A 23976-nucleotide genomic window follows, 5' to 3' on the forward strand; every position below is an offset into this window, starting at 1 on the left:
CACAGCATAGCACTCACACAGCACAACCGAAAATAAAGTAAATTTCAAAAATCCACAACCCAAAGATGATGGCAGCTTCTCTGCTGGCTCTCCTTCCAGGGCAAGTGTTAACCTACAGAATGAGGAATTTAAAGCCTTCCAACTTTATAGTCAGACTTTACTTTCTGTATGGTTCTCCATTCACTGTGACCATTTTGGAATTTCACATTGATCTTTGGATTCACAGAGGTTGCCTGGCCATCTATCCAGGTGATTTCTAAGAGTTTCTGAAGGACGGTTGCAAAAGAGGAGTTCTGAAGAACAGTGGGCAGGGAGCGTGTCAGTTCAAGCAAGGTCCTCTGTGCAGTGTCCCTGCCCACCTCTCGCTTCCCCAAAGGGCACTGCAGCCCCTCCTTGGGAGCACCCCCCGCCCCATTACTGCATTCACACTCGGTGTGGCTGTTTCGGGTCATCTGGGCCTCCCTCCTTCAGACTGCAAGATCTCTGAGAAGAAAAATATGTCTTGTTACATTTTTGTAACTCCTATACAATAAAACATCTAGCAAGTGTGTTTATATGTATATCTGTTATATACAATATCTATTTGTTTATGTATTTGTTTACATACCCATTTTTATTGACTTATAGTTGCTTTACAATCTTCTGTTAGTTTCAGGAATATAGCAAAGTTATTCAGTTATTTTTTCCGATTATATTCCATTATAGGTTATAATAGGATATTTAATACAACTCTCTGTGCTATACAGTAAATCTCTGTTGTACCTCTATTTTATATGTAGTCATTTGTATCTGTTAATGCCACATTCCTAATTTGTGCCTCCCTCTCTCCTTCTCCCCTTTGGTAACCATAAGTTTGTTTTCTGTTTTACATATATCTTTATTTTCATTATATATATAATTTATTGACCACCACAATAAGTACTCTTGAGTGCATCATTTCATTTAACCTTCAAAACAATCTTATATGGTTGATGCTATTAGTTCTTACTTAGAGATAAGAAGACTGAGTCATAGAAAGGTTAAGTAAATTACCCAAAGTCACATAATTAGTAAGAATAGGTGCTGGGGTCCAGCCCCGGTGGATTCAGGGAATTTGAAGCGGGGACGGCATTGGCGAGGAAAAAACTTATTTATTTATTAATATAAAATTAGATTAGTAAGAAATAGTGTAGTAGGAAAATTAAGTGGAGAAAAGAGGCTGAATAACTTGGTTTACGTGGAAAGCCAATAAAGTTCCAGACAAGGAGCTTGCACCATCTACCTTAGGCCACCGGCGTCCATTTGAATATCGGGGAGTGCCCCGCCTTGGGCTCTCTCTCTTACGGATCTTAGAAACCGGGACAAGTAAGTAGACATGGCAAGCCTCCAGGCCCCAGATGGGAATTCAGCCAGAAATTAGAGTAAAGAGAAGACACGGGGGAAACCAGTCCAGCGACTGGCCCAGCCTCTATTGTCTAGCAAGGCCTTTTATACCTTTTTAATTGTACATAGAGATCTATGGGTAATACAAAATTATGCAGCATTAGCAGCCAGGCTCTTCTCAAAACCAGGCTTTTCTCTCTGCATACCTAGTTGTATACACAAGTCTTAGGTGATTTACATCATCTTCCAGCCAAAAGGGCCAGTTAACATTTTGCAGCCTTTTTTCTGATAAGGGTTTGTCAACCAGAAGACTTATTTGTGTTGTTCTTCTCAAAGTCTGGTGCCACTCTCAGAAAGCACTAAATAAAGTTACATTCTTACATAGCAAAGATACAGCAGTTTATAACAAGTAAAAGGAGTACAGTGATTTATAACAAAAGAAAAGTAATTAACTCAAAAGTCTAGTGTTGCTAACATCAAAACTACTATATATCTTTTTCCATATCCCGTTTATATTGATTAACATCCTCCCAGGTACCTAAAAGATAAAGAATATGGAGGCCTGGCAGCAATCATCGAGTCAACAGTGAAAACCCATCACCAATATGATTTTTAGCTCTTTAGAAAAGGCTCTATATCTTTAAGATGCCTTAAGCTTTGTGCCTCTCGTGGTTGGGGGCTGTAAGCAATTCATAAGCTGTAAGAGGTCCAGGGGAACCTGTTAGGCAAGCTAGAGAGTTATCAGAGGGGGTTTAACTGAAACATCCCTTTCAAATGCAGACGACTAAAGCCCTGAGTTGACTTTTTCCAGAGTGTGTCAGCAGAGTGGAAAAGCAGAGTACAAAGGCAGGCAGATTTTGGGGTTTTGGGGTACATGCTCAGGAAATACCAGGGGGACACCCTGAGATCCAACTCGCCTTGCCCATCAGATCTCTGCCACATGACCTTGTCACGGGTGGGATTCCCCACAATGGCTCCCGGCAAATAGGAATTAGTAAGATGTTAGAATCCGGGGTTGACACCGAGGTGTGTTTTTAGCCGCTTTGATGGAGCTGCCACCACCACTTACTTAGCATCTGCTGTGTGCATTTGTGCAATGTCCTTCACATTCATTGTTTCCTTAACTGCAAAGGATCACAGTGAAGTGTGGATCTCACTTTAAAACAGAGAACTTCCTTTGGGTGTGTAGAATTGCTGGATCATATTATAGATGTATTTTTAATTTTTTGAGGAAGCCAGAAACAATACTTCCAAGAGATATCAGCACTCCCATGTTTCATTGCAGTTCTGTTCACTATAGCCAAGACATGGAAATATCCTAAATGCCCATAAACAAATAAATGGATTAAAAAGGGTGTAATATATATACACAATGGGACATTATTCAGCCATGAGAAAGAAGAACACCCTCCCAATTATGACAACGTGAATGGACCTTGGGCTCCTTATGCTACCTGAGATAACTCAGAAAGAGGAAGACAAATGTTGTATGTTATTACTTGTATGTGGAATCTCAAAAGGTCAAACTCATAAAAAGCAGTAAAATGGTAGTTAGCCCAGGATAGGTGGGAGGATACGACTGATATTGTTTAAGGGTACAAACTTGCACAAGTAGTAACTTAGCCATAGAGAGCTAATGTGCAGTATTAGGAATGCAGACAGCAATTAGGCACTATAATCACCAAGCTTGGTAAGAGACTAAAATTTTAATTTTCTCAATGACGAAAAACAAAAGATAACTATGTAATGCAATAGAGGCATGAAATATAGCTACAATGGCAATCATATTACAATATACACATCTATCAAACTAACATGTTGTACATCCTAAATTTATCTTTGACATTTGACGATGTTATCTGTTAAATACATTCAATTAAAAAATGAGAAAACTGAGGCCCAGGGAGTTTATGTAACTTACCCAAAGTTACACAATTAGTAGGCAGTTAATCCAACAGTCAACCCAGTGTTACCTCCCACACCACAGATCACCTGGGAGAAGGGGGCACAACTGAATGTAAACATCATTAATGAGAAGAAAAGATGACAGTTATGCTGACCTATTTCTTTTTTTCAGGTTCAGTCATTTTTAGCATCAGTTGATGGAGAGAAGCTGGAGGTCTTAAAAAATGACCTGATTTCCATTAAAGACATCTTTGCAGCCAAAGTGTTCGAGAATGAAGAGAATCAAGAAGTGCAAGGTAAAGAAAAATAACCAATAAAATAGCAAGACAAACTCTTGGTGTCATCCTTATGAAGCTGCTGTTAATAAGCACAGCCATTTAAATGGGAGAGGCACTAATTCAGCACTCCTGCTCACTGAGCACTCCTGCTCACTTCCCAGCTCTGCGCCCCTGCTCTTGTCACAGGAGCTGGTCACACTGGTCACAATCCTCCCTTCCTCTGGGTGGGAGCTCCTGAGTCAGGCACCTTTACTTCTCTGATGTCCAGCATGTCACAGGCACACAGCAAATGCATCTGGTCGAATGATCAAAGAGCACGGTACACTCAACAGGGGCTCTGATGGCTAGAGTTTATGCTGCAGGGTCAAATTTTTTGTCTGCACGTGGAAGTCGTTGAATGTGGTTGGCGTTGACGGTAGGCAGGTCTTTGAGTGGATTTCTTTTCATTTTTTTCTCCTTCCTTTTAACTTCTGTGTGTAGGAGTTAGGGTGTGTTTGTAAGTGGCCTTCCCCCCGAAAGTACAGTTCTGAGAAAAGCGCACGGTACACCAGGGCTTGGAGTGTCGGGTTGTCAGTCGCTGCAGTGAGCCAGATGCACCCTCCCACGACACGCTTCCAGCCAGGTGATGACACGACCCAAGGAGACTAGAAGTGATCTTGTGAGAGGCCAGGCTTCCGTGAGAGGGGCCAAGATGTTCTCCAGGTTGGATGTGCTTAATGATTAGGTTGTCCCTTTGGGAGCAGAATCTAGTAAAGCATTTGCTATGTACATGGAGAGTGAGTGATGTCATCACCATGCACTGCAACTGCCATTGATTTGTGTAGGTTTTGCTGAAAATTTAAGCAACCGTGGACACACAAGGCTGGCTTCTCCTAGGATCCTCTGAAGGGTCTTACATGCCACATTTTTACTTCTTACTTGCTACTTGGCCTTGAACAAGGTATATAACCTTTCTGAAACTCAGTATTTTACCTATACAATGGAGACAGTGATACCTATTCCCAAGGGCTGTTGTAAGGATCAAATTAGATAATATACGTAAAAATGTATATTACAGTGCCTGGCACATGGAACTGCTCAAAGTGTTAGCTGTTCTAGTTATCAGACATGCTAACACAATGCCAGGAAAATAGCAAAGATGCAATAAGCTATAGCTTTTATTTACAATTGTACTTCTGATAATGTACATTCATATCATCCAGTCTCTGGAAGCATTTTGTGCCCCAGCATGATACATACCTTTAAAAAGAAAGTCACTCAGTCTTGTCCGACTCTTTGTGACCCCATGGACTACGCAGTCCATAGAATTCTCCAGGTCAGAATACTGGAGTGAGTAGCCTTTCCCTTCTCCAGGGGATCTTCCCAACCCAGGGATCAAACCCAGGTCTCCCACGTTGCAGGCAGATTCTTTACCAGCTGAGCCACAAGGGAAGCCTAAGAATACTGGAATGGATAGCCTATCCCTTCTCCAGGGGATCTTCCCGATCCAGGAATCATACTGGGGTCTCTTGCATTACAGGCGGATTCTTTACCAACTGAGCTATGAGGGAAGCCCGATACATACCTTTAATCAAAGCTCAAACACAGGAGCTCAAATGCTTCAGCCTAGATGTTCAGGGCAGTATTATTCTAAGCATTTGCAGACTGTCATTTTAAAAATATCTGCCCCCTTATTCCCACATACTGACCTTATGTGCCTTAAGTTTAATGAGATTTATGCTCATTGCATCAAGATAGAAGAATCAATTACACTGCAGCATAGGAAAAGGTCAGTATCAAAGAGACAGCTGGAGAGCAATGTTTCTGAGCATTTGCGTGTTGCTATGAAGTCACAGAGGATGACAGCCTTGTCTTTGCTTTAATAATGAAGAAACTAAGACACTAGCTGTCAAAGGTCCTATGGTTTGGATTATGGACCCAAGATGAACTAATGTAGATGCCTCTTTTGCAGAGTAACAATCACCAAAAAATGCAAGCTGTTTTTCTTCAGCTTCATGATACCTGAGGTAGACCTCTATCCTACTGGGGGTGTCATGCAGAACAGATAAAAAGAGGATCCCTAACATCAGTGAAATATTATTGCCTGTATAAATTAAGGCAGCATTGCATCCCCAACAAGTACTATTTCTTGGAGAGGAAACTTGATTCAAACTGTTAAATAGAAAATGTTACTCCATGTGTTATGTTTCAGTCTTAATACAGAGCTTCAATAAATGGAGATTTTAGAATCTGACCAAAAAGCAAATTACAGTCTTGAACAGCTTGCTTAGGAAATGGTAGATTCATCTCTCTTTAAGTGATAGAACCCTGTTACCTCCCATAATACATACAATACGTTCATTTTCCTAAAGGAAATCTCCAGATTATCAAAGCACTACTAATTTTAATTAATTTAATAAATAGATGTCATTTAAATAGCTAAAGAAGAACAGGAAAGAAGAATACCAGGGTTGTCATTAAATCAACCCAGATATGATGGAGTGTTACAAACTCCAGAAAGGTGAGGGATTAACTAAAAGCTGTCAAGAACAATCTCGTCAGTGAGAGCGAGTAGACAATCCAGGAGCCAAAGTCTAGGAGAAACCAGAGCGTTTTCATCATGTTTTTTCTTGTAAGCACTTATATTTCTAAAATACCTCTAATACCTAAATAATTTATTTGATCGTCTCAGAAAATGTAATAAACTGTCATTTTTAGATAAATTTAATATTGGGCTCCTCTGTTTTTAATAACGTTAGCTAATGATTTGCATGTTTATCTTTCCAGCAACATGTAATTTTATTACACTGCCATGGGTCTCTAATTTGGTTTCCCACTGTTGTAAGGAGATTTCTAAAAGCTATTTCCTCTTTTCACTGCCTTGGTGAAAAACTTCTCAGCAACATGTACAGACCAAGAATTGTAGTAATAGGTCTTTTTTGTTGCAACATTCTTTATTATCTGTTTTTTTATCTACTTTCATTTTTCTCTGTGATGATTTTCCTAAAATGTTTGTTCTGCGTTTTTGGTATATTTCTCTGTTTTATGACAGAAATGCACATTTAAAAAAACTGGAGATACACAGAGTATATATATCCTAATTTAGTATGGATTACTTTCAAATATTTTTAATCTCCCTATGTTTATATCTTTGCAGCATATAACAATATAGTTATATAAAACTTTAGTGTTTACAAAATACTTACACATTGGTTTTATTTGGTCCTTACAATAACACTAAAAAGGAGATGGGTGGGTTTTCTTACCCTAAATTTACAGAAGAGGAAGTGGAAGCTGAGAAGCCTTGTAACTGGCCCCAGTCACAGACCCACTAACTACAGGAGCTAGGGAAGAACCCCAGCCTCAAGTCAGGCTCTTTCTGCCCTGCTGTGCTGCCCCACACAGATGAGAAGGACCAGGCAGTTGGGGAATGAGAACCTGTGGGAGCTGCCCTTCTAAATTTGCCCAGTTAGAGAAGGTGAGACCAAGACCTCTGACTAGCAGAGAGAGAATCTCAATTTTTGATGGAATCCCATTCACTTTCTCTCTAATTCTCTCTTTGTAGGCCTCCAATTCTCCCTTTTTCCGCTTGTGACTAACGCCTTTCTCATCCTGGAAGGCTAGGTTCAAGCATCATCTCCTTCTGGAAGCCTTCTTAATACCCATGCTCAACCTTTGCAACAGCCTGCTCTATCTGAGCACTCGCCTTATGGATTTTTATGATTTGCTTGTATCACTTCACCATGGACAAAGACAGCCATCTCTCGACCCCAGGGCACATGCCTCCCTCTGCCGGCCACAGCTACCCTGGCCCCCCGTGTGACTCACTCCCCTTCTCCTCTGGGCTCTTACCCAAAAGTAACTTTCTCAGCTGGGAGATTCTTAACCCCCAGCTGTCCCTATTCCTCTTCCTTGGTTTCTTCTTCTCCATAAAGCTTCTTACCTGACATATATGCTTTCCATCTCTAGTATCTTTATTGACCTGCTCCCTGGTGAGAATAAGTATATAAATTCTAGGGGATGATAAACTGATATAGGCCTGGCTATCTTGACAAGCTGTGATTAACCATTTTGTCTCTAAAACAGAAACAAAGACAGGCAGACAAGTGTTAGCTACAGAATTTCTCACACAGCTCAGGCCTCTCTGAAGCTGCTATCTTCACCCACTAACCTAAGCCAGATATTTCCTTCTCAGGGGGTTTTGAGATCATGTAGTCAGGCCAGACAAATGATGCTTTTATAGTGTACCCCCTCCTCACCGCAGACTAGTGATAAAACCCACAGTGGAATCAATTCTTTCATTTATTTATTTCTTATTAAGGTATAGTTGAATTACAGTGTTGTGTTAATTACTGCTATACAGCAAAGTGACTCAGTTATACATATATAAACATTCTTTTTCGTATTATTTTGGGTTATGGTTTATTGCAGGATACTGAACGTCGTTCCCTGTGCTGTACAGTAGGACCTTGTTGTTTATCCATTCTATTCATATATATACCAATTTGCATCTGCTAATCCCAGACCCCCACTCCTACCCTCTCCCACCCACTCCGCCTTGGCTACCAGTCTACTCTCTATGTCCTTGATTCTGTTTCTCTTTGACGGATAGGTTCATTCGTGTCATATTTTAGATTCTGCAATAAGTGATATCATATGGTTGTCTTTCTCTTTCTGACTTACTTCACGTAGTATGATAATCTCTAGTTGCATGAAATCAATTCTTTAGCACTAATCAGAAACTTTAAAAATGGCCTCAACTTGTAGATTCAAATGAGAGATAGAAGATGGTAACTTTTAAAGATCTCTCTTTTTCATTGCCCATCAATGAGATTAATTTTATTTCATGTATATGACATGTTATATAATCAATATATTAGTAAATATGGTACAACTGATTAGTAAATTATTTTTCAATCATTATTCATTTTTATCACCTGTTATGTTCCAGTCTCTGTGTTAGAGTCTCTAGAGTCAAGAATGAGCAAAACAAATACCATCTGTACCCTTAGGTAGCTTCCAATCTGGAGGGAAGACATACCATTATGAAATACTGTATGACCAGGCAGGTGTCCTAGGAAATCATGAGAAGTTTCTCTAGAGATAGGTTGTTATAGGTGTTAACATAAAAGTAGATGATCCACGGAGACTAATTCTGCTTGCTCAGCACTGTGGCTCTGTGGACACAAAAGGGCGCCCTGGGGTATCATTAAGGGTTGCAATGCTAAGCATAACAACACTATAAGCCTTAAATACAGTGTTGTCCCAGGGCTCTCAGGCCTGAGAAACATCATTAATTTGTTCACGCAGTCATTCAACAAATAGGTGATGCCCGTCTATACCTGTTATGGTATACATGGTCCCTCCCTGCCTTCATCCTTCATGTGCCCTTCAGTCTAGCCCAGGGGCGCCCCAGCTAGAGCTGTGAGCAGCAAGGCTTTACCAGCCCCCACCCAGCTTCAGCCTGCTACCTCGCCACTGTGCTTGAATATCCGGGCACGGCTCATCTTTTCCCGGAGCTGGAGGGTGGGCTGCTGCCACCCCCGACTTATACTCTGACTGCAGGCTGTAAGGTTAGGGGAGCTGCCACATTCTGCAGGATGAAAAAGAAATCATGCTTCTTACTTCTGTCATTTTCTATTTCCAGGCATAGAAGAAAACAAAGAAGAGTTTGCTAGCATGCTTACAGAGCTTCTCTTTGAATTACATGTTGCAGCCACACCTGACAAACTCAATAAGGTCAGTCCCATCTGAGTCTGAGTGTTTGTTTGTTTGTTTAAAAAGGTCTTGGTTGTAAAATTCCAGAGATTCACCTGAAATAGAAAAACCCCCAAGCTCCAAATGGCACGTGGTGGGAGAGGAGACCCAGGCCAGACGTTAAGATTTGATGAGGCAACATCATGAAATGTAACTGTTGAGAACATGCTAGGCTGTGTGATGAGACCTGCATTTTAGTTGCAGCTTCACTGGTGTGATCTTGAACAAGTCACTTCTCCACAGAATAGGATTTTATTCAAAGCAGGGTTATCTTCAGCCTACGGGAGGAAAGAGGCTGAATTACCAAAGGGCTTTTGCAAATTCCATCTCCCGTCACCTTGAAAGTGACATGCCAGAATCAGGCAGAGAAAGCACACCAGCCAGAGCCAGGTCACCCGCACGACCCTTCCCACTGGAAAGCTGGTGCCTTGTCCTAAGATCTAAGGCCATCCGGGCTTTCATGGTCTGGGTTACTCTGATAGTAACACAGGATGTTTTGCAAGTTTGTACAAGGTCTTGCTATAGCATTTCTTAGTGAGGTCACTGAGCATTAATTACTTAAAACGGTGTCATTTCCCCCCTTCTCTCTCTCTTTCTTTTTCTTCTTTTAAACCATCAGTGATTGACACAGGTCCTCACTCATCAAGGTGAGTGAGGAAAATGCAGACTGAGGCAGGGAGGTGCAGAGATGAGTAATTCTTTATCTCTGATAGAGGTCACCAATTCTGGCAGGTCAGTGACTTGAACACAGTGGGGAAATTGCCTCATTCATCTCCGTGCAGCACCTGCCACTGCTCAGACAGTGTGTGTGTGGTGCCTCCAAGGTCTCACTGGTTTACTTACATAGTCAGGTAAACCTTTGTCCCTAAAAGAGGACACACCAAGGATAGTTTTGTTGGATTTTGTCTCCCCTAATCTTCTCCCTGTTGACTTTCCATCAACATTCTGTGTTAAACTTTGACGTGCAAGCTTTCAAATGAGAAGTCAGTTTCACACAAGCTCAGATAAAACTTAAGCAAACAGCGTAAACTGCAATGCGAAAGCTAGTGAGTCTGCCCTTTCAAAATCCAGGGAATAATACACAGGGAAGGTGGTTTATGCTTGGTCAATAACTTTAAAGGCCACATGTTGCTCAAATTGCAAATTGCACTCATGTGAAATGAAATTAATCATAGTTCTCTCCTCCCCCACCACCACCCTGAGGTCAGAAGACCTGGCATGGCTGGAGAGGAGCAGAGCCATCCTTCATCTTCCCAGTGTGATACATTATTAGGTTCATGAAACACTGAGGGCTTCATGAAACATGGCAGAAGAAATTTGCTTTAGCAATGACCCTGGCTAAATTTCATATATATATATATATGTATATATACACACACACACACATACATACATATATATGTATGTATGTATGTATGTATGTATGTATATATATTCTATCATGCTTTTATAATTGGCCAGGAAAAGTGAAAAATATACTATGGCTTTTCCAGAGTGACTGTCACTTTTATTCCTATCTGAATATCGTTTTAGAATGCTTTCCAAAAATTTCTCTGGCCCTGTGGTATTCTCTCCATACATTCTTTCTATTATGTCCCTTTTCTTACTGTATTTTACCAGAAAGCAACAACAAGGTGTTTTTAGGGAGGTTGAATAATTGCCCCACCACTCTTTAAACATACAGAAAACCACCCTTAATGGATTAGGATTTGATCCAAGTCATGGGATTGGCTTTTGTGTCTCTGTATTTGTACAGTAGACATATTGCTTTGGTTGCCGGGGGGTCCTTTGCAGGCCATGAAAAAAGCTCATGACTGGGTGGAAGAGGATCAAACTGTGGTATCAGTAGATGTGGCTGAAGAGCAAGAAGACAAAACTGAGAAGGAAGAAAAGGAAGAGAAACCTGAAAACCCTGAAGAAGGCGAGAAGAAAGAAAAGACAAATAAGACAGTCGAGGTAAACATGTTACAGGTCATCCACCTAAACAGCAGTAATATGTAAATTTTATTAGCAGCTTCATTTTAAGTGAGGCAAAGCCATTTCATCTTCATTTGTACCCTATTCCACACTAATATGAGTCTTAGTGTAATAAACACTAAAATCCCTCTATGCCAAGACATTTCATGACTTAGCACAGATATTGTAGCCTTCCTCCATAGCTTTACAATTATAATTTAAAGGGAAAAAGAACTTTAAGAACCTAGCTGATTTATTCTTTAAGGTAAAATTCCATCCTATATGCAAATTTGTAACCATAAAATGTCTTTATGCCATTTAACTAATGAGGTAATTGAAGCATTTTTGAAAAAATTTCATTACGATAGTTTTTATTCTGTAGTTTAATAAATTTATATGTGCATAATTTAGAAGCTGCCTGTGTTGAAAAAAATGCATTTGCAATAACTTCATTTTACATTGAATTTTAGATAAAGAAACTTACAATTTAGATCACTCTAAAGAAAAATATCTACTGAGGTCTATTCACTCAGCCATCCTTCTACACGCTTTCTTGGGTATCTGCCTGTTATGTGCCCAGCATCACACTGACAACTGGGGCGTGTACATGTGTGTGCTCAGTTGCTCAGTTGTGTCTGACTCTTTGTGACTCCATGAGCTTAGCCTGCCAGGCTCCTCTGTCCATGGAATTTTCTGGGCAAGAATACTGGAATGGGTTGCCATTTCCTTCTCCAGGAGATCTTACCTACCCAGGGATCAAACCCGTGTATTTTGCATCTCCTGCATTGGCAGGCAGATTCTTTACCAGTTGGGCCACCGGGGAAGCCCGAGAACTGGGGACACAGCTATAAAGAAGGATTGTCATGTCCCTGGGACCCGGAGACACTTCTATTTTATGGTAGCATTTCCATTTAGAATAGTCTACTCATTAAACTTTGGGTAATTTTTTTTCAGGTCATATTTGTTTGGTTTTCTTCCCAAGAATTATTTAATTTTTTTTAATGTTACAAGATTTTTTAGAAAGTATCTGCTCAGTGAATAATTTTCTGACTTACACTTTTTGCTTTCAGGAAGTATACATGCTGTCCGTTGAAAGCCTGGCAGAAGTAACAGCTCGCTGTATTGAGCAACTTCATAAAGTAGCAGAATTAATTCTTCATGGACAAGAAGAAGAAAAATCAGCTCAGGACCAAGCAAAAGTTCTGATAAAGTAAATGTTACTTTTAATTCTTATTTCTCAAATTGTATGTATTTGTGTCATTCAAACGTGCACACACAGACCCATGTACACCCTTGGCTGCTAGAGATTCCCATCGCAGTCAACTAGGTCCATTGCTCTGCCGTCATCTTGAGAAATAAGGACTCTCTTAAGAAATGAGCATGCTAGGGAGAATAGTAATAGTTAGCTAGACATTCCAAGAATTATTTTTGGAGAGATCGCTTCATGGGAAATAGATGGGGAAACAGTGGAATCAGTGTCAGACTTTATTTCTTGGGGCTCCAAAATCACTGCAGATGGTGACTGCAGCCATGAAATTAAAAGACGCTTATTCCTTGGAAGAAGAGTTATGACCAACCTAGATAGCATATTCAAAAGCAGAGACATTACTTTGCCGACTAAGGTCCGTCTAGTCAAAGCTATGGTTTTTCCAGTGGTCATGTATGGATGTGAGAGTTGGACTGTGAAGAAGGCTGAGCGCTGAAGAACTGATGCTTTTGAACTGTGGTGTTGGAGAAGACTCTTGAGAGTTCCTTGGACTGCAAGGAGATCCAACCAATCCATTCTGAAGGAGATCAGCCCTGGCTGTTCTTTGGAAGGAATGATGTTAAAGCTGAAACTCCAGTACTTTGGCCACCTCATGCGAAGAGTTGACTCATTGGAAAAGACTCTGATGCTGGGAGGGATTGAGGGCAGGAGGAGAAGGGGACGACAGAGGATGAGATGGGTGGATGGCATCACTGGCTCGATGGACGTGAGTCTGAGTGAACTCCGGGAGTTGGTGATGGACAGGGAGGCCTGGCGTGCTGTGATTCATGGGGTCGCAAAGAGTCAGACACGACTGAGTGACTGAACTGAACTGAACTGAAGAGAAGACACCCTAAATCTTTCAGAGCTAAGTATTTGTTTTAGTAGGTCAGGGTCTTGGAAGTATAAACCTTTGAAGATAATTACATTTTCAACATGCCGCACAAATAGAAGAAAGACACCTTAATGGACTTCTCAGCTAGTTTCATAGAAATATACAAACCACCCCCACTGTTCCTAGGGACTTACACCAGCTCTACATATTCTGAATCTGGCAGTGATGGTCACCATTGTAAGCCAGTTCACTGTGGATTGCTTGTGTGTGCATATTTGCTGTAATATGTTTGTTCTTCAATAAGCTACTATTAGTTTATCTAGTGAAATAAAAATGTGTGTGTATGTAACATTATATACATGAAAATAGCTGGTATCAAGTGTTCATTAAAATAGTTGATTATGGAAGTGAAGAATAAGCCATTAACTTTTAGGCACATGACTATTTGCTGTGGTATAGAGAACTAGCACAAATGCCCTCTCCTTATTATAAATATAGAGACGCAGGAGCCACAATAAGAGCCTCCTAAAGTATATGGGTGCGTGCACACATGTACACACACACACACGTCTGAACACTTTCACTCAACTAGTCTTCTCTTATTACTGAATTCAGCAATGCAGGTTGGGGAGCAAATTTTCAATGGAAAGACCTTCCCAAAACTCATTCTTAGTGTCTGGTGGCATTTTTCCTCACTTGTCCAGATTTGGCATCTAGTTTAGATTTTCATATCTAAACATGTGGAAGTCAAAGATATTATAAGCCCTGCACAATCCTGCCCTTAAAATGCGTACAAAGAATATGTACTTGTCTCAGTGTAGAGGGAAAAGGAAACAGTAAAATAGGAAAAGTTTAAAGTATTGAGGAAAAATCTGAGTACTATTTACGGTGCTGATTTGAAAGAGGAGGGCTGAAGTCAGAGGTTTCTGAGTATGGAAAGCAGAGCCGTACTCTTAGCTCCTTTCCTATCCCCAGCCCGACTGTCCCAGCCTTACCAAGCTGCTCCAAGAGAAAGGTAATAAGGCCTCATATATGTCTGTATAGTAAGTGCCTTACCATCCACGTGCCCAAGAACATAGGCAGAACCACTCTTTGCCATCTCCAGCCTTACTCCTGACCCTTTTTGCAGATAAGTCTTGGATGGGTGGATGGGTGGAAGGGGGGATAGATGGATATAAGGCAACATACCTGAATACATCGTCTAGACACAACTGCTATTTATCAGAATGAAACTTACTCCCACTGACATCATTAAATCTTTTAATGTGTAAGATTCTTAACTTGGAGTTATTGTCTTGCTAATAGCATTTTAATCACTGTTCATGTAAGTATATATACTTGTTAAAAAATTGGGCAATAAGCACATTGTTAGGTAATTAGGTTTTCAGTTTTTGTCATCATCTTCTATATTATGACAAATATTACTTTATTAAATATTTGTATCTAGCTTGTGTTATTTTCTTGGGGTAAAGTCCTACAGGTAGAAAGGCTGGAATAAGCACAGAGTTTTGATGTAAGTCTTAAAAAACATATTCTACAATATCTTTGATTTGAGGTATCTCATAAAAACATAATCAAGATGTAAAGAGACATCTGAGTTTGAATTCCAGCTCTATCATATTCTTGTCCTAAGCAAGTTACTTAACCTTCTTAAATGTCAATTTCTTCATTTATAAAATGGGAAAAATCACAGACCCTAACCAGACCACCTGACCTGCCTCTTGCGAAACCTATATGCAGGTCAGGAAGCAACAGTTAGAACTGGACATGGAACAACAGACTGGTTCCAAATAGAAAAAGGAGTACGTCAAGGCTGTATATTGTCACCCTGCTTATTTAACTTAAATGCAGAGTACATCATGAGAAATGCTGGGCTGGAAGAAGCACAAGCTGGAATCAAGATTGCCGGGAGAAATATCAATAACCTCAGATATGCAGATGACACCACCCTTATGGCAGAAAGTGAAGAGGAGCTAAAAAGCCTCTTGATGAAAGTGAAAGTGGAGAGTGAAAAAGTTGGCTTAAAGCTCAACATTCAGAAAACGAAGATCATGGCATCTGCTCCCATCACTTCATGGGAAATAGATGGGGAAACAGTGGAAACAGTGTCAGACTTTATTTTGGGGGGCTCCAAAATCACTGCAGTTGGTGATTGCAGCCGTGAAATTAAAAAACACTTACTCCTTGGAAGGAAAGTTATGACCAATCTAGATAGCATATTGAAAAGCAGAGACATTACTTTGCCAACAAAGGTCCATCTAGTCAAGGCTATGGTTTTTCCAGTGGTCATGTATGGATGTGAGAGTTGGACTGTGAAGAAAGCTGAGCGCCGAAGAATTGATGCTTTTGAATTGTGGTGTTGGAGAAGACTCTTGAGAGTCCCTTGGACTGCAAGGGGATCCAACCAGTCCATTCTGAAGGAGATCAGCCCTGGGATTTCTTTGGAAGGAATGATGTTAAAGCTGAAACTCCAGTACGTTGGCCACCTCATGTGAAGAGTTGACTCATTGGAAAAGACTCTGATGCTGGGAGGGATTGAGGGCAGGAGGAGAAGGGGACGACAGAGGATGAGATGGCTGGATGGCATCACTGACTCGATGGACATGAATCTGAGTGAACTCCAGGAGTTGGTGATGGACAGGGAGGCCTGGAGTGCTGCGATGCATGGGGTCACAAAGAGTCAGACACAACTGAGTGACTGAGCTGAACTGAATGAAGCCATTATGAGGATTAAATGTGATTATGCATACAAACGTACTTAACATGGTACCTCAGTGACTGTTCATTATTATTTTCAAATGACCAAAATGCTGGTCCCTTGGCAATAGTCTTAAACCCCTACACATGTGGAACTCCAGCCTGGTAATTTCCTGCATATGTTTTTGCTTCTAAAAAGAGGTAGGGTGAGAATTAATTAAACTGTGACTGTGAGTCATGGAAGAATACTAAGGGAAATTTCTACAGAGCATATTCAAACTTGTCTGCCCTTCTTTTAAAGGGAATGCTGTATTAGTATCAATAATTGTATGAACAATCCAATTATTTTCCTTAACTAAAAATCCCCAAATCTCTTTTTTTTTTTCCTTCTTTCAGATTAACTACTGCAATGTGCAAAGAAGTGGCCTCGTTATCAGAGAAGTTTACAACTTCTTTAACCACTGTTGGGGTAAGACTGTGATACAGGCTCTTTTTTTTCACCTTTTTAAAGGGAAGGTCTGTTAGGGGCTGTGAGATGAAGTAGAGGATGGAATGCCTTCTTTGATAGCTCCACAAGCAGAAATGCAGCCAAGACATTTACTAAAATGAGGTTTGAGCATCTTCTTTGGCAACAGGTGGCTTGAGGCTCTCATCCGATTGAGTTCTAGATGCAACCAGATCAGTTATACAAGATACTGGGTGGATTTTCAAACCTCTCTGGGTCTCATTTCCTTTATTTGTTAAAGAAAAAAATATCAAATGAAGATTGTTTCTATTACTTAATATCTGTGATATATAATACTAAAATTTCTATTAAAATAAGTCATTCTTAATATTCACATTCACTTGTCTTCAAAGCCTATTTTATAAGCCACAGAAGCTTTATTGTTACACTTCAACTTTAACCAAAAGAAAAACAAAATATTATCAGCCAATCTGTAGAAGTGTTTCTGTTCTCAAAGTAACAAATTTGAGAGGTTTGGCATTCCTTGGAGATGTGGCTTCTGGTTATTTTCTAGAGAAATCAGTCATGTTATATAACTCAACCTAGTGGGGCTGGAGGAGATAGAGGAAGTTATTCCTTTATCAAGGTTTCCACTTTTCCTTTAAGGCCCTGGATCCAAGGGCAGATGGTTCTTTACATGAGAAACAGCAAGTTTTGCTTCCTGTCTTAGCTAGGGTGTTTGGGTAATAAATGTGTTAGTGTCCTAGGGCTGCCTTAACAAGTACCACACACTGGGTGACCAGCACAGCCTCAACTAATTAAATCTGTAAAGCCCTATCTATCTCCAAATAAAGTCACATTCTGATATACTGGAGGTAAGGGCTTCAACATATATCCTTGGGGGCCACAATTCAATCCATGACAGGCAGTAAAGGAACTTTATTAAAAGTGGTGGAGATGTATGAGCAGCTGTGGGGACTCCTCAGCAGAGCTCATGCACCTTCTTTCTGGAGCATTGCTATTAATATTAATGTGACTCAACTCCAGCAGTTCCCAGTTCTCTCCCTTCAAATTCTAGGATCCTGGGTGAGAAGGTTTGAAAGGCTCAGTAGCATGCCTCAGATATCCATCTGGTGTCACCAGTAGTGACTGAGGACAGAGTCATTGCATGTAGACCTACCTGGGTGCTGCGACGCACCTCCCCTCACCCCAGGAGAAGGGCAGTTCTCAAAAAAAAAAAAAAAAGCAGAAATGATTGTAGACTGACTGTCAGGAGATGTATGCCTCCCACATTTCTGTAAGTGGCTTAGTTAATAAAGGATGAGCTACATACCAATGATTCATTCTGCTGTCAGAGAATATGGTCTGCCTCTCCCATTTTGCAAAACACCAGCTTTTAATATTTGTCTGATTTTAGGCCTTCAGCAGCAGAGCTTCGCTGTAAGCAGGCAGAGTGAAGGGGGGCTGCAGGTAGAAGCTTATTCATAGGATAGGCTTGATAAATTGCATTTATGTGTGTGGCATTGCCTAGGTTAACCGATGCTGGTGCTCTTGGTGTAACTGCTAGATTTACAGAGAGGTGTGAAGTCTTCATCAGAATGGGATGACCTTGGCGACTTGGCTTCCTAAGGCTCTATTGTATCTTCTTTTCACTCTTTCGGCTTTTTTCCAGTTTACTACCTGAGACCCTGAGTCCCGGAGGGGTGAACTAACTCACCCAGGCTTCTCAGTTAGTCTCTCAACTCCCAGTTGGCTGCCCATCAGACACAGGAGGCAGACAGCTAACTGGCTCTCTATAGTTTCCTAGTGATGAGGTTATATATGTCTTTGTGTATATGTGCTATATGTTTTTTTACGATTCATGTTAAACATGAATTTCTTTTTTAAATTTATTTATTTTTAATTGAAGGATAATTGCTTTACAGTATTGCATTGGTTTCTACCAAACATCAACATGAAACAACCAGGGTATACCCATGTTAAACATTAATTTATTTACATTGATTGGTAATATTCATGGGATTGCTTTCCATTGTCTTTAATGTAGTGTATTCCAACACAATGCTTCTCAAACCTTAATGTGCAAGCGAATAACCTAGAGATCTTATTAAATGCAGATTTTGATTCAGTGGATCTTGGATGAGCACTGAGATTCTGCATTTCCTACAAGCTCCGAGGTGGTAGTAGTGCTCCTGACTCCTATCCTACTCTTTGAGTAGCAAAGTTCTAGCAGAGAAGTATGTACTTGAATGAATATACACACAAAAATGAATGAATATACACACATATACACATAAACTACACACACACGCGTGTCCAAATGTTTGTATATACAAAATCAGGAATACACAAATTGTCGTTTTGAAGAAGGAAAAAACCAGATCTAAAGATGGTTTATGAAATGCCATCTCACCACAACAGTACCTCTTGTCTTGTGCTGTAATAAATCATTCATATCAAGTTATTGTTTCTGCTCTCTGAAAGAGCCATTATTCATAACTTGAAGTTAATGAGTGTATATTGCTCTCCAGACTCTATTTAAATTGCTTGCACATCTCATTGATTCTGAAAGCCAATGTCATTTTATTGCCCTCATTTTGATTATATTTTAGAGGTTTATTGATAATCAAATAAACATGAAAGCAAACCATAATGGATTTTCTGGTTACTTACTAAAATGACTAGGTTTTTAAAGAGTTTTTTCCCAAGACTCCATTATGCTTTCCCCAGTAAGACATTATTTAGCCCTCAATAGAGTAATGTCAATGAAAGTGGGCTGCTCTGGGAAGACAGACTTCATTTATATCCTTTTGTTTACCATAACATTTTTCGAGTACCGTGAGAGAAAACAGCCTATTAAGACTGCCGTCTCTCTTTCTAGTCCCTTTAATTATTTATTGTCTAAGAGTAGACTGAACATTTTAGATAGAGAAGACTGTTGATTAATGGACCAATAGCAGACATAATAATGGTTACATGGACACTAACACTTTTTGAACACCTGCTTAACACTGGACTCTGTATTCTGCACTTTACATATATTCATGTTTTGCAAACTGGAATCTGCCAACCTGTTTGCAAGTTATAGTCGAGTATTTTAACTTTGCTGCCAACCTAGAAGACATACCCTAAAACCAAGTACCTGTGCTTGTATTTAAAAGAAAAATAGACAGACTAGGGCTGGGACTAGTAAAGGCAAGTAAAGGTACTTAACCTGTCTACCAAATTTAAGGGGACCATCTCTCAAAAAGAGACAAATAGACAACCTCAGTCATCTAGATAGATGCAATATTTTAAAAATCAAAATGAATACCAAAAGTCATGATGAACAAAATATAAAAATTTTAAGCAAAGACTGAAGCTAACTCTGTCCAACTCAATCTCACTCACCTCCCCCTAATCCCAAACCTGATATAAGATTTGAATGGTTTAAAAGGTCTGAGTTTAAACTTCTAGCTACATGACCTTAAATAACTTCCTCAACCTTCCTGATTCATATTTTCTCATCTGTGAATCAGAGTTATCGTGGTCCCTGCCTACCCCCTAAAATCTCTGTGGAAATTAAATGAGATCGTATAGGGGAAGCACCAAGTATGAAGCCTCATGTATAGTAAGCATTCCACTTCTCCTCTTCTTCTCTAAGAGATCCCTCATAAAGCCAGCATCTTAACACTTTGACAAGCCTTGGAGTATGAGCACCTAATCTGTCAATTTCATACTTTTGATTCCACAGAGCAACCAGAAGGCCGAGGTCCTTAACCCCATGATCAATAGTGTATTGTTAGAGGTAAGTGGCCCCCAGAGAGAAAATGCTTCTGAATTAAACCAAATGTTAGAGCTACACATTTTGTCTTTCTCTCAGACAGCAAGTATTTCTGCAATTCTAAATTTTATCGTCTACAGTCTTTTTTTAGTACATTTGTATAGTTCAACCAGCTGTAAACCCTCGAGTGAAACAACAATACCTAATTTTCAAGAATCCTGATTATAAAGAGAAATGCTAAGCTTGCACATTATTTCTGTCGCTGTTTCCTCCGGCAGAAGCACATTTCTGCTGCCAAGTTTGACACCAGATTTAACACTGTGATTTTTGGCTGCAACGAGGAATTCTTGCTCAATGGTGAATTTTTGTTAAAGTGGGCACTTTCCTCCATTCACAATAACCTTGGGTTTAGCCGGGTCTAAGTTCCAGACTGGCAACAAATGACAGGTAAATATTTAGCATCTGCCCATTCACTAACCAGAGGCAAGATCCTCTGTGACCACTCACTCCATGGCCAGCCCACACACCAGGACATTGTAACACGGACATGTAGCTGCCCCACACAGCTGTGGCTTTGCCAGAAGCAGCAATGTAAAAGAAAAGAAAAGGAAAGGGACCTAGGACGCCTCATTCTTGACCTGTAGGTGCTGTGTTCCATCTGTGGCTAGTGGGGGAAATTCTTCTATTACGGATCAGCCATAAGGAACTGGCACTTCTGTAGCCCCACGGCACCCAGCTGAAGCCGCAAGGTGTTGACAAGTTAAGTTTGAATATAAGCAGTGTATATACAGTGGTTTCTTGCTCTCTGAAGTACCTGTCAAATGCAAAATTTGGAAATTACAAAAGTGAGGGAGGGCTACATATAAATATATAGCAATGCACTTAGGAATTGAGTCTTACCTTTAAGGAAAGCTACCGAGGTACAGGAGTAACAGTGGTGACCCTAAGTGTTATTGCTTAAGACACAGCCTCCCAGAGGGATGGAGTTGACATGCAGGGAAGATTCTGGAGGATAGAGCTAAAGGAAATCCAAGCAATCAGAGGCAGAACATGGAACCTGAGAACATTTTCCTTGGCCACCCAAAAGGCATTAGCAGATGAATTACTGTTGGTCATGAAGAGTATGAAGTCAAATCATTTATTCATTCCTTTGGTGGAAGTTTTCTCCTGTTTTAATTACCTGGAACTTTAAGTGGTCTCTCGTGGAATACTGTCTGTTAGAGCACCCATGAACATGAATAGCAATGTCAAAGATCCAAACCAAGTGGAGAGTACCAACATGAATAGGAAGATGACAGCATTCAAGGATTTGCCGTGAATAATTGCACAATATCTCCAGTAACCCATTATTGTTTATTCATCTGTACATGTTAGTCCCTCAGTCGTGTCTGACTCTTTGCCACCCCATGGACCATAGCCCACCAGGCTACTCCGTCCATGGGAACTTCCTGGCAAGAATACTGGAGTGGGTTGCTATTTCCTTCTCCAAGGGATCATCCCAACCCAGAGATGGAATTCAGGTCTCCTGCATTGCAGGCAAATCCTTTACCATCTGAGCTACCAGGGAAGCCCTTCTTCATCTGTAGGTTAGGACAAACTACAGCCTCTTTCATGCTGTGCTTTTGTGTTATTTCAGGGCAGTGAGATTGATCTGGAAAAAGGATAAGTAAGACTGGACATAATGGGTATTGACTATACACACATAATATACCCTAGAGTTTAAGTGTTAGTCACTCAGTCATGTCCAACACTTTGTATCCCCATGGACTCTGTTCATGGGATTCTCCAGACAAGAATACTGGAGTGGGTTTCCATTTCCTTCTCCAGGGATCTTCCTGATACCAGGGATCAAACCCAGGTCTGCTGCATTGCAAGCAGATTCTTTACCATCTGAGCTAAAGGAAATATACCCTAATATACCCTAAAAGTCTATGGAAATGGCTTGCCTCAAGTGAATTCTTCTCTCTGTTAGTGTAGATAATTGAGAGCTGGTTGCAAGCCATCCAACAAAATGTGTTTATATCTGCTTTAAGCAACAGCATTAAAAGAAAAATGTTCTAAAATAGTGTGGGGTTTGAGGAGAAGAACATTATCAAATGGGAAGAATTGTCAAGCTGGAACTCTGACAGTAACCCTTCAATGACAGTTTTCTCCATTCACAGGGCTGCAATAGCACCACATACATACAGGATGCCTTCCAGCTGCTGCTGCCTGTCCTGCAGGTTTCACACATCCAGACCAGTTGTTCCAAAGCACAGCCATGACCTGGCCAGACTTCATCTTGTTAAAGGAAACAGTGGGCCCTGTTGCTCTGATGTGCATTTCATGGGAAGTTTTCCATGCATCCAGCCACAGACGTCTGTTTGGAGACACTACAAGCAATTTTGCACAGACAGTATTGAAAATGCAAGTTTAAAGAGAGTATCATTTCTCTTAATGTATATGGTTGTTTTTACAAATAATTATGTTTCTTTTATATTAATTTAAACTTTCACAGCTTTGTATTGATAATTTCCTTTAATCTAGAGTTCACTTACAAATATTCATTTCCATTTTCCTGGTTAAGCATGTTATCTTTGGCAAGTTATGAGTGGACCCTAGACTTTAAATTTCTACTTTAAATTTTCCCATTCTTATAGTATGACTTTAAATCAGTTCTTATAGTGGACTTAGTTTTATTATATAAATGCCATGGGAAGAGATAACACTACTTATAGATTTTTGCCTATTATAGTGAAAGGGAATATAGGTGTCTCTTTATAGTCATTCATTCTTCAAACAAGCATATATTGAGCTCCTACTGTGTGGTCACAGTAGAAGAACATGATCTCACCTGGTAGAAACAGATATTCTGAAAGAGGACTTACAATCATTCTGAAAATGCTTTACAATACTAATAACTTTTCTAAACCTTAAAAAATTTGACGAACAAGGTAAATAAGTATTTTTTAAAATGTTCTACTCCTCAGCAGATTGGATTTTTTCACATTCCTTGAACTTTTTTATCCAAAACTTTGCATATGGGATGAAAATACATATGATAAGGGATACTAAAGAATGTTTTGTTTAAAACTAACTCCTTATGACCATAGTACATAATGGCATAATCACAGAGCTTGCAAGTATTTAGATAGAATATTAGAGGGATTACAACACAGTAGACCCCCAGGACTGCACTTTAAAATCTACAGTTGAGTCAAGCTATTCCATGAATACACAGATCACACTCCCTGGCGGCAAATGCCATCATTGCTCCTAAAGACAGAAAATATTGATGTATGGATAACTAAATGGTATTACAATCCAAGAGGCTGCACCAAAGACCCTGCAGCCAGGAGAGGCATTGTCAATGGGCAGTTCTCCCCTCCAGCCCTAGTGTTCGCTCTGGGTAGGGGTTTCATACAACATTCTTGTCTGGGAGCCCCAGTGACATCCCTCCCAGGTACTATCACAAGGTGTCTTACCCAGTGACTCTCTTCTGGTGAAACAAAGCCTGTATGTTAGCCTCATTCACGTTTGCTTTTATTCCCCTGGTAGAATAGACCAACTTTTGTTCCATATAGGTAAAGTAGGGATCTTTTCATATCATCCTACTTCTTAGCAATGTATTTTCCAATATCCTGCATTTCATTTGTGTAACTCCTGAAACAGCCAAATGGAAAATATAAGAAGTTATTTATAATCTGGAAAAAAATTCTCTGTGGAATCAATTAAAGGTGGTTTTTCCTACTTGCTTTTTGATTGCCTGAAATG

The 23976-nt window shown here is 40.1% G+C and overlaps 1 protein-coding gene across 9 annotated transcripts in view; it reads left to right on the top strand.

Moving 5' to 3' along the window:
- FAM114A1 (family with sequence similarity 114 member A1) overlaps positions 1-23952 on the top strand; it is a 70372-nt gene extending 46420 nt beyond the window's left edge. For 5 of the 9 annotated variants that reach the window (XM_015096441.4, XM_060416961.1, XM_015096440.4 and 2 more), the window contains 7 exons: positions 3440-3563; positions 9172-9263; positions 11076-11237; positions 12308-12447; positions 16412-16484; positions 20194-20247; positions 22386-23952. In XM_015096441.4, coding sequence (XP_014951927.3) covers positions 3440-3563; positions 9172-9263; positions 11076-11237; positions 12308-12447; positions 16412-16484; positions 20194-20247; positions 22386-22487 — 747 coding nt within the window. In that variant the 3' untranslated portion in view covers positions 22488-23952. Of the gene's footprint in view, positions 1-3439; positions 3564-9171; positions 9264-11075; positions 11238-12307; positions 12448-16411; positions 16485-20193 lie in introns of all 9 variants that reach the window. The other 4 variants (XM_060416956.1, XM_060416959.1, XM_060416957.1 and 1 more) reach the window with 1 other exon arrangement.
- The last annotated feature ends 24 nt before the right edge of the window (positions 23953-23976 follow it).

This window comes from Ovis aries, chromosome 6 (assembly GCF_016772045.2).
Source record: "Ovis aries strain OAR_USU_Benz2616 breed Rambouillet chromosome 6, ARS-UI_Ramb_v3.0, whole genome shotgun sequence".
Lineage (NCBI taxonomy): Eukaryota > Metazoa > Chordata > Mammalia > Artiodactyla > Bovidae > Ovis > Ovis aries.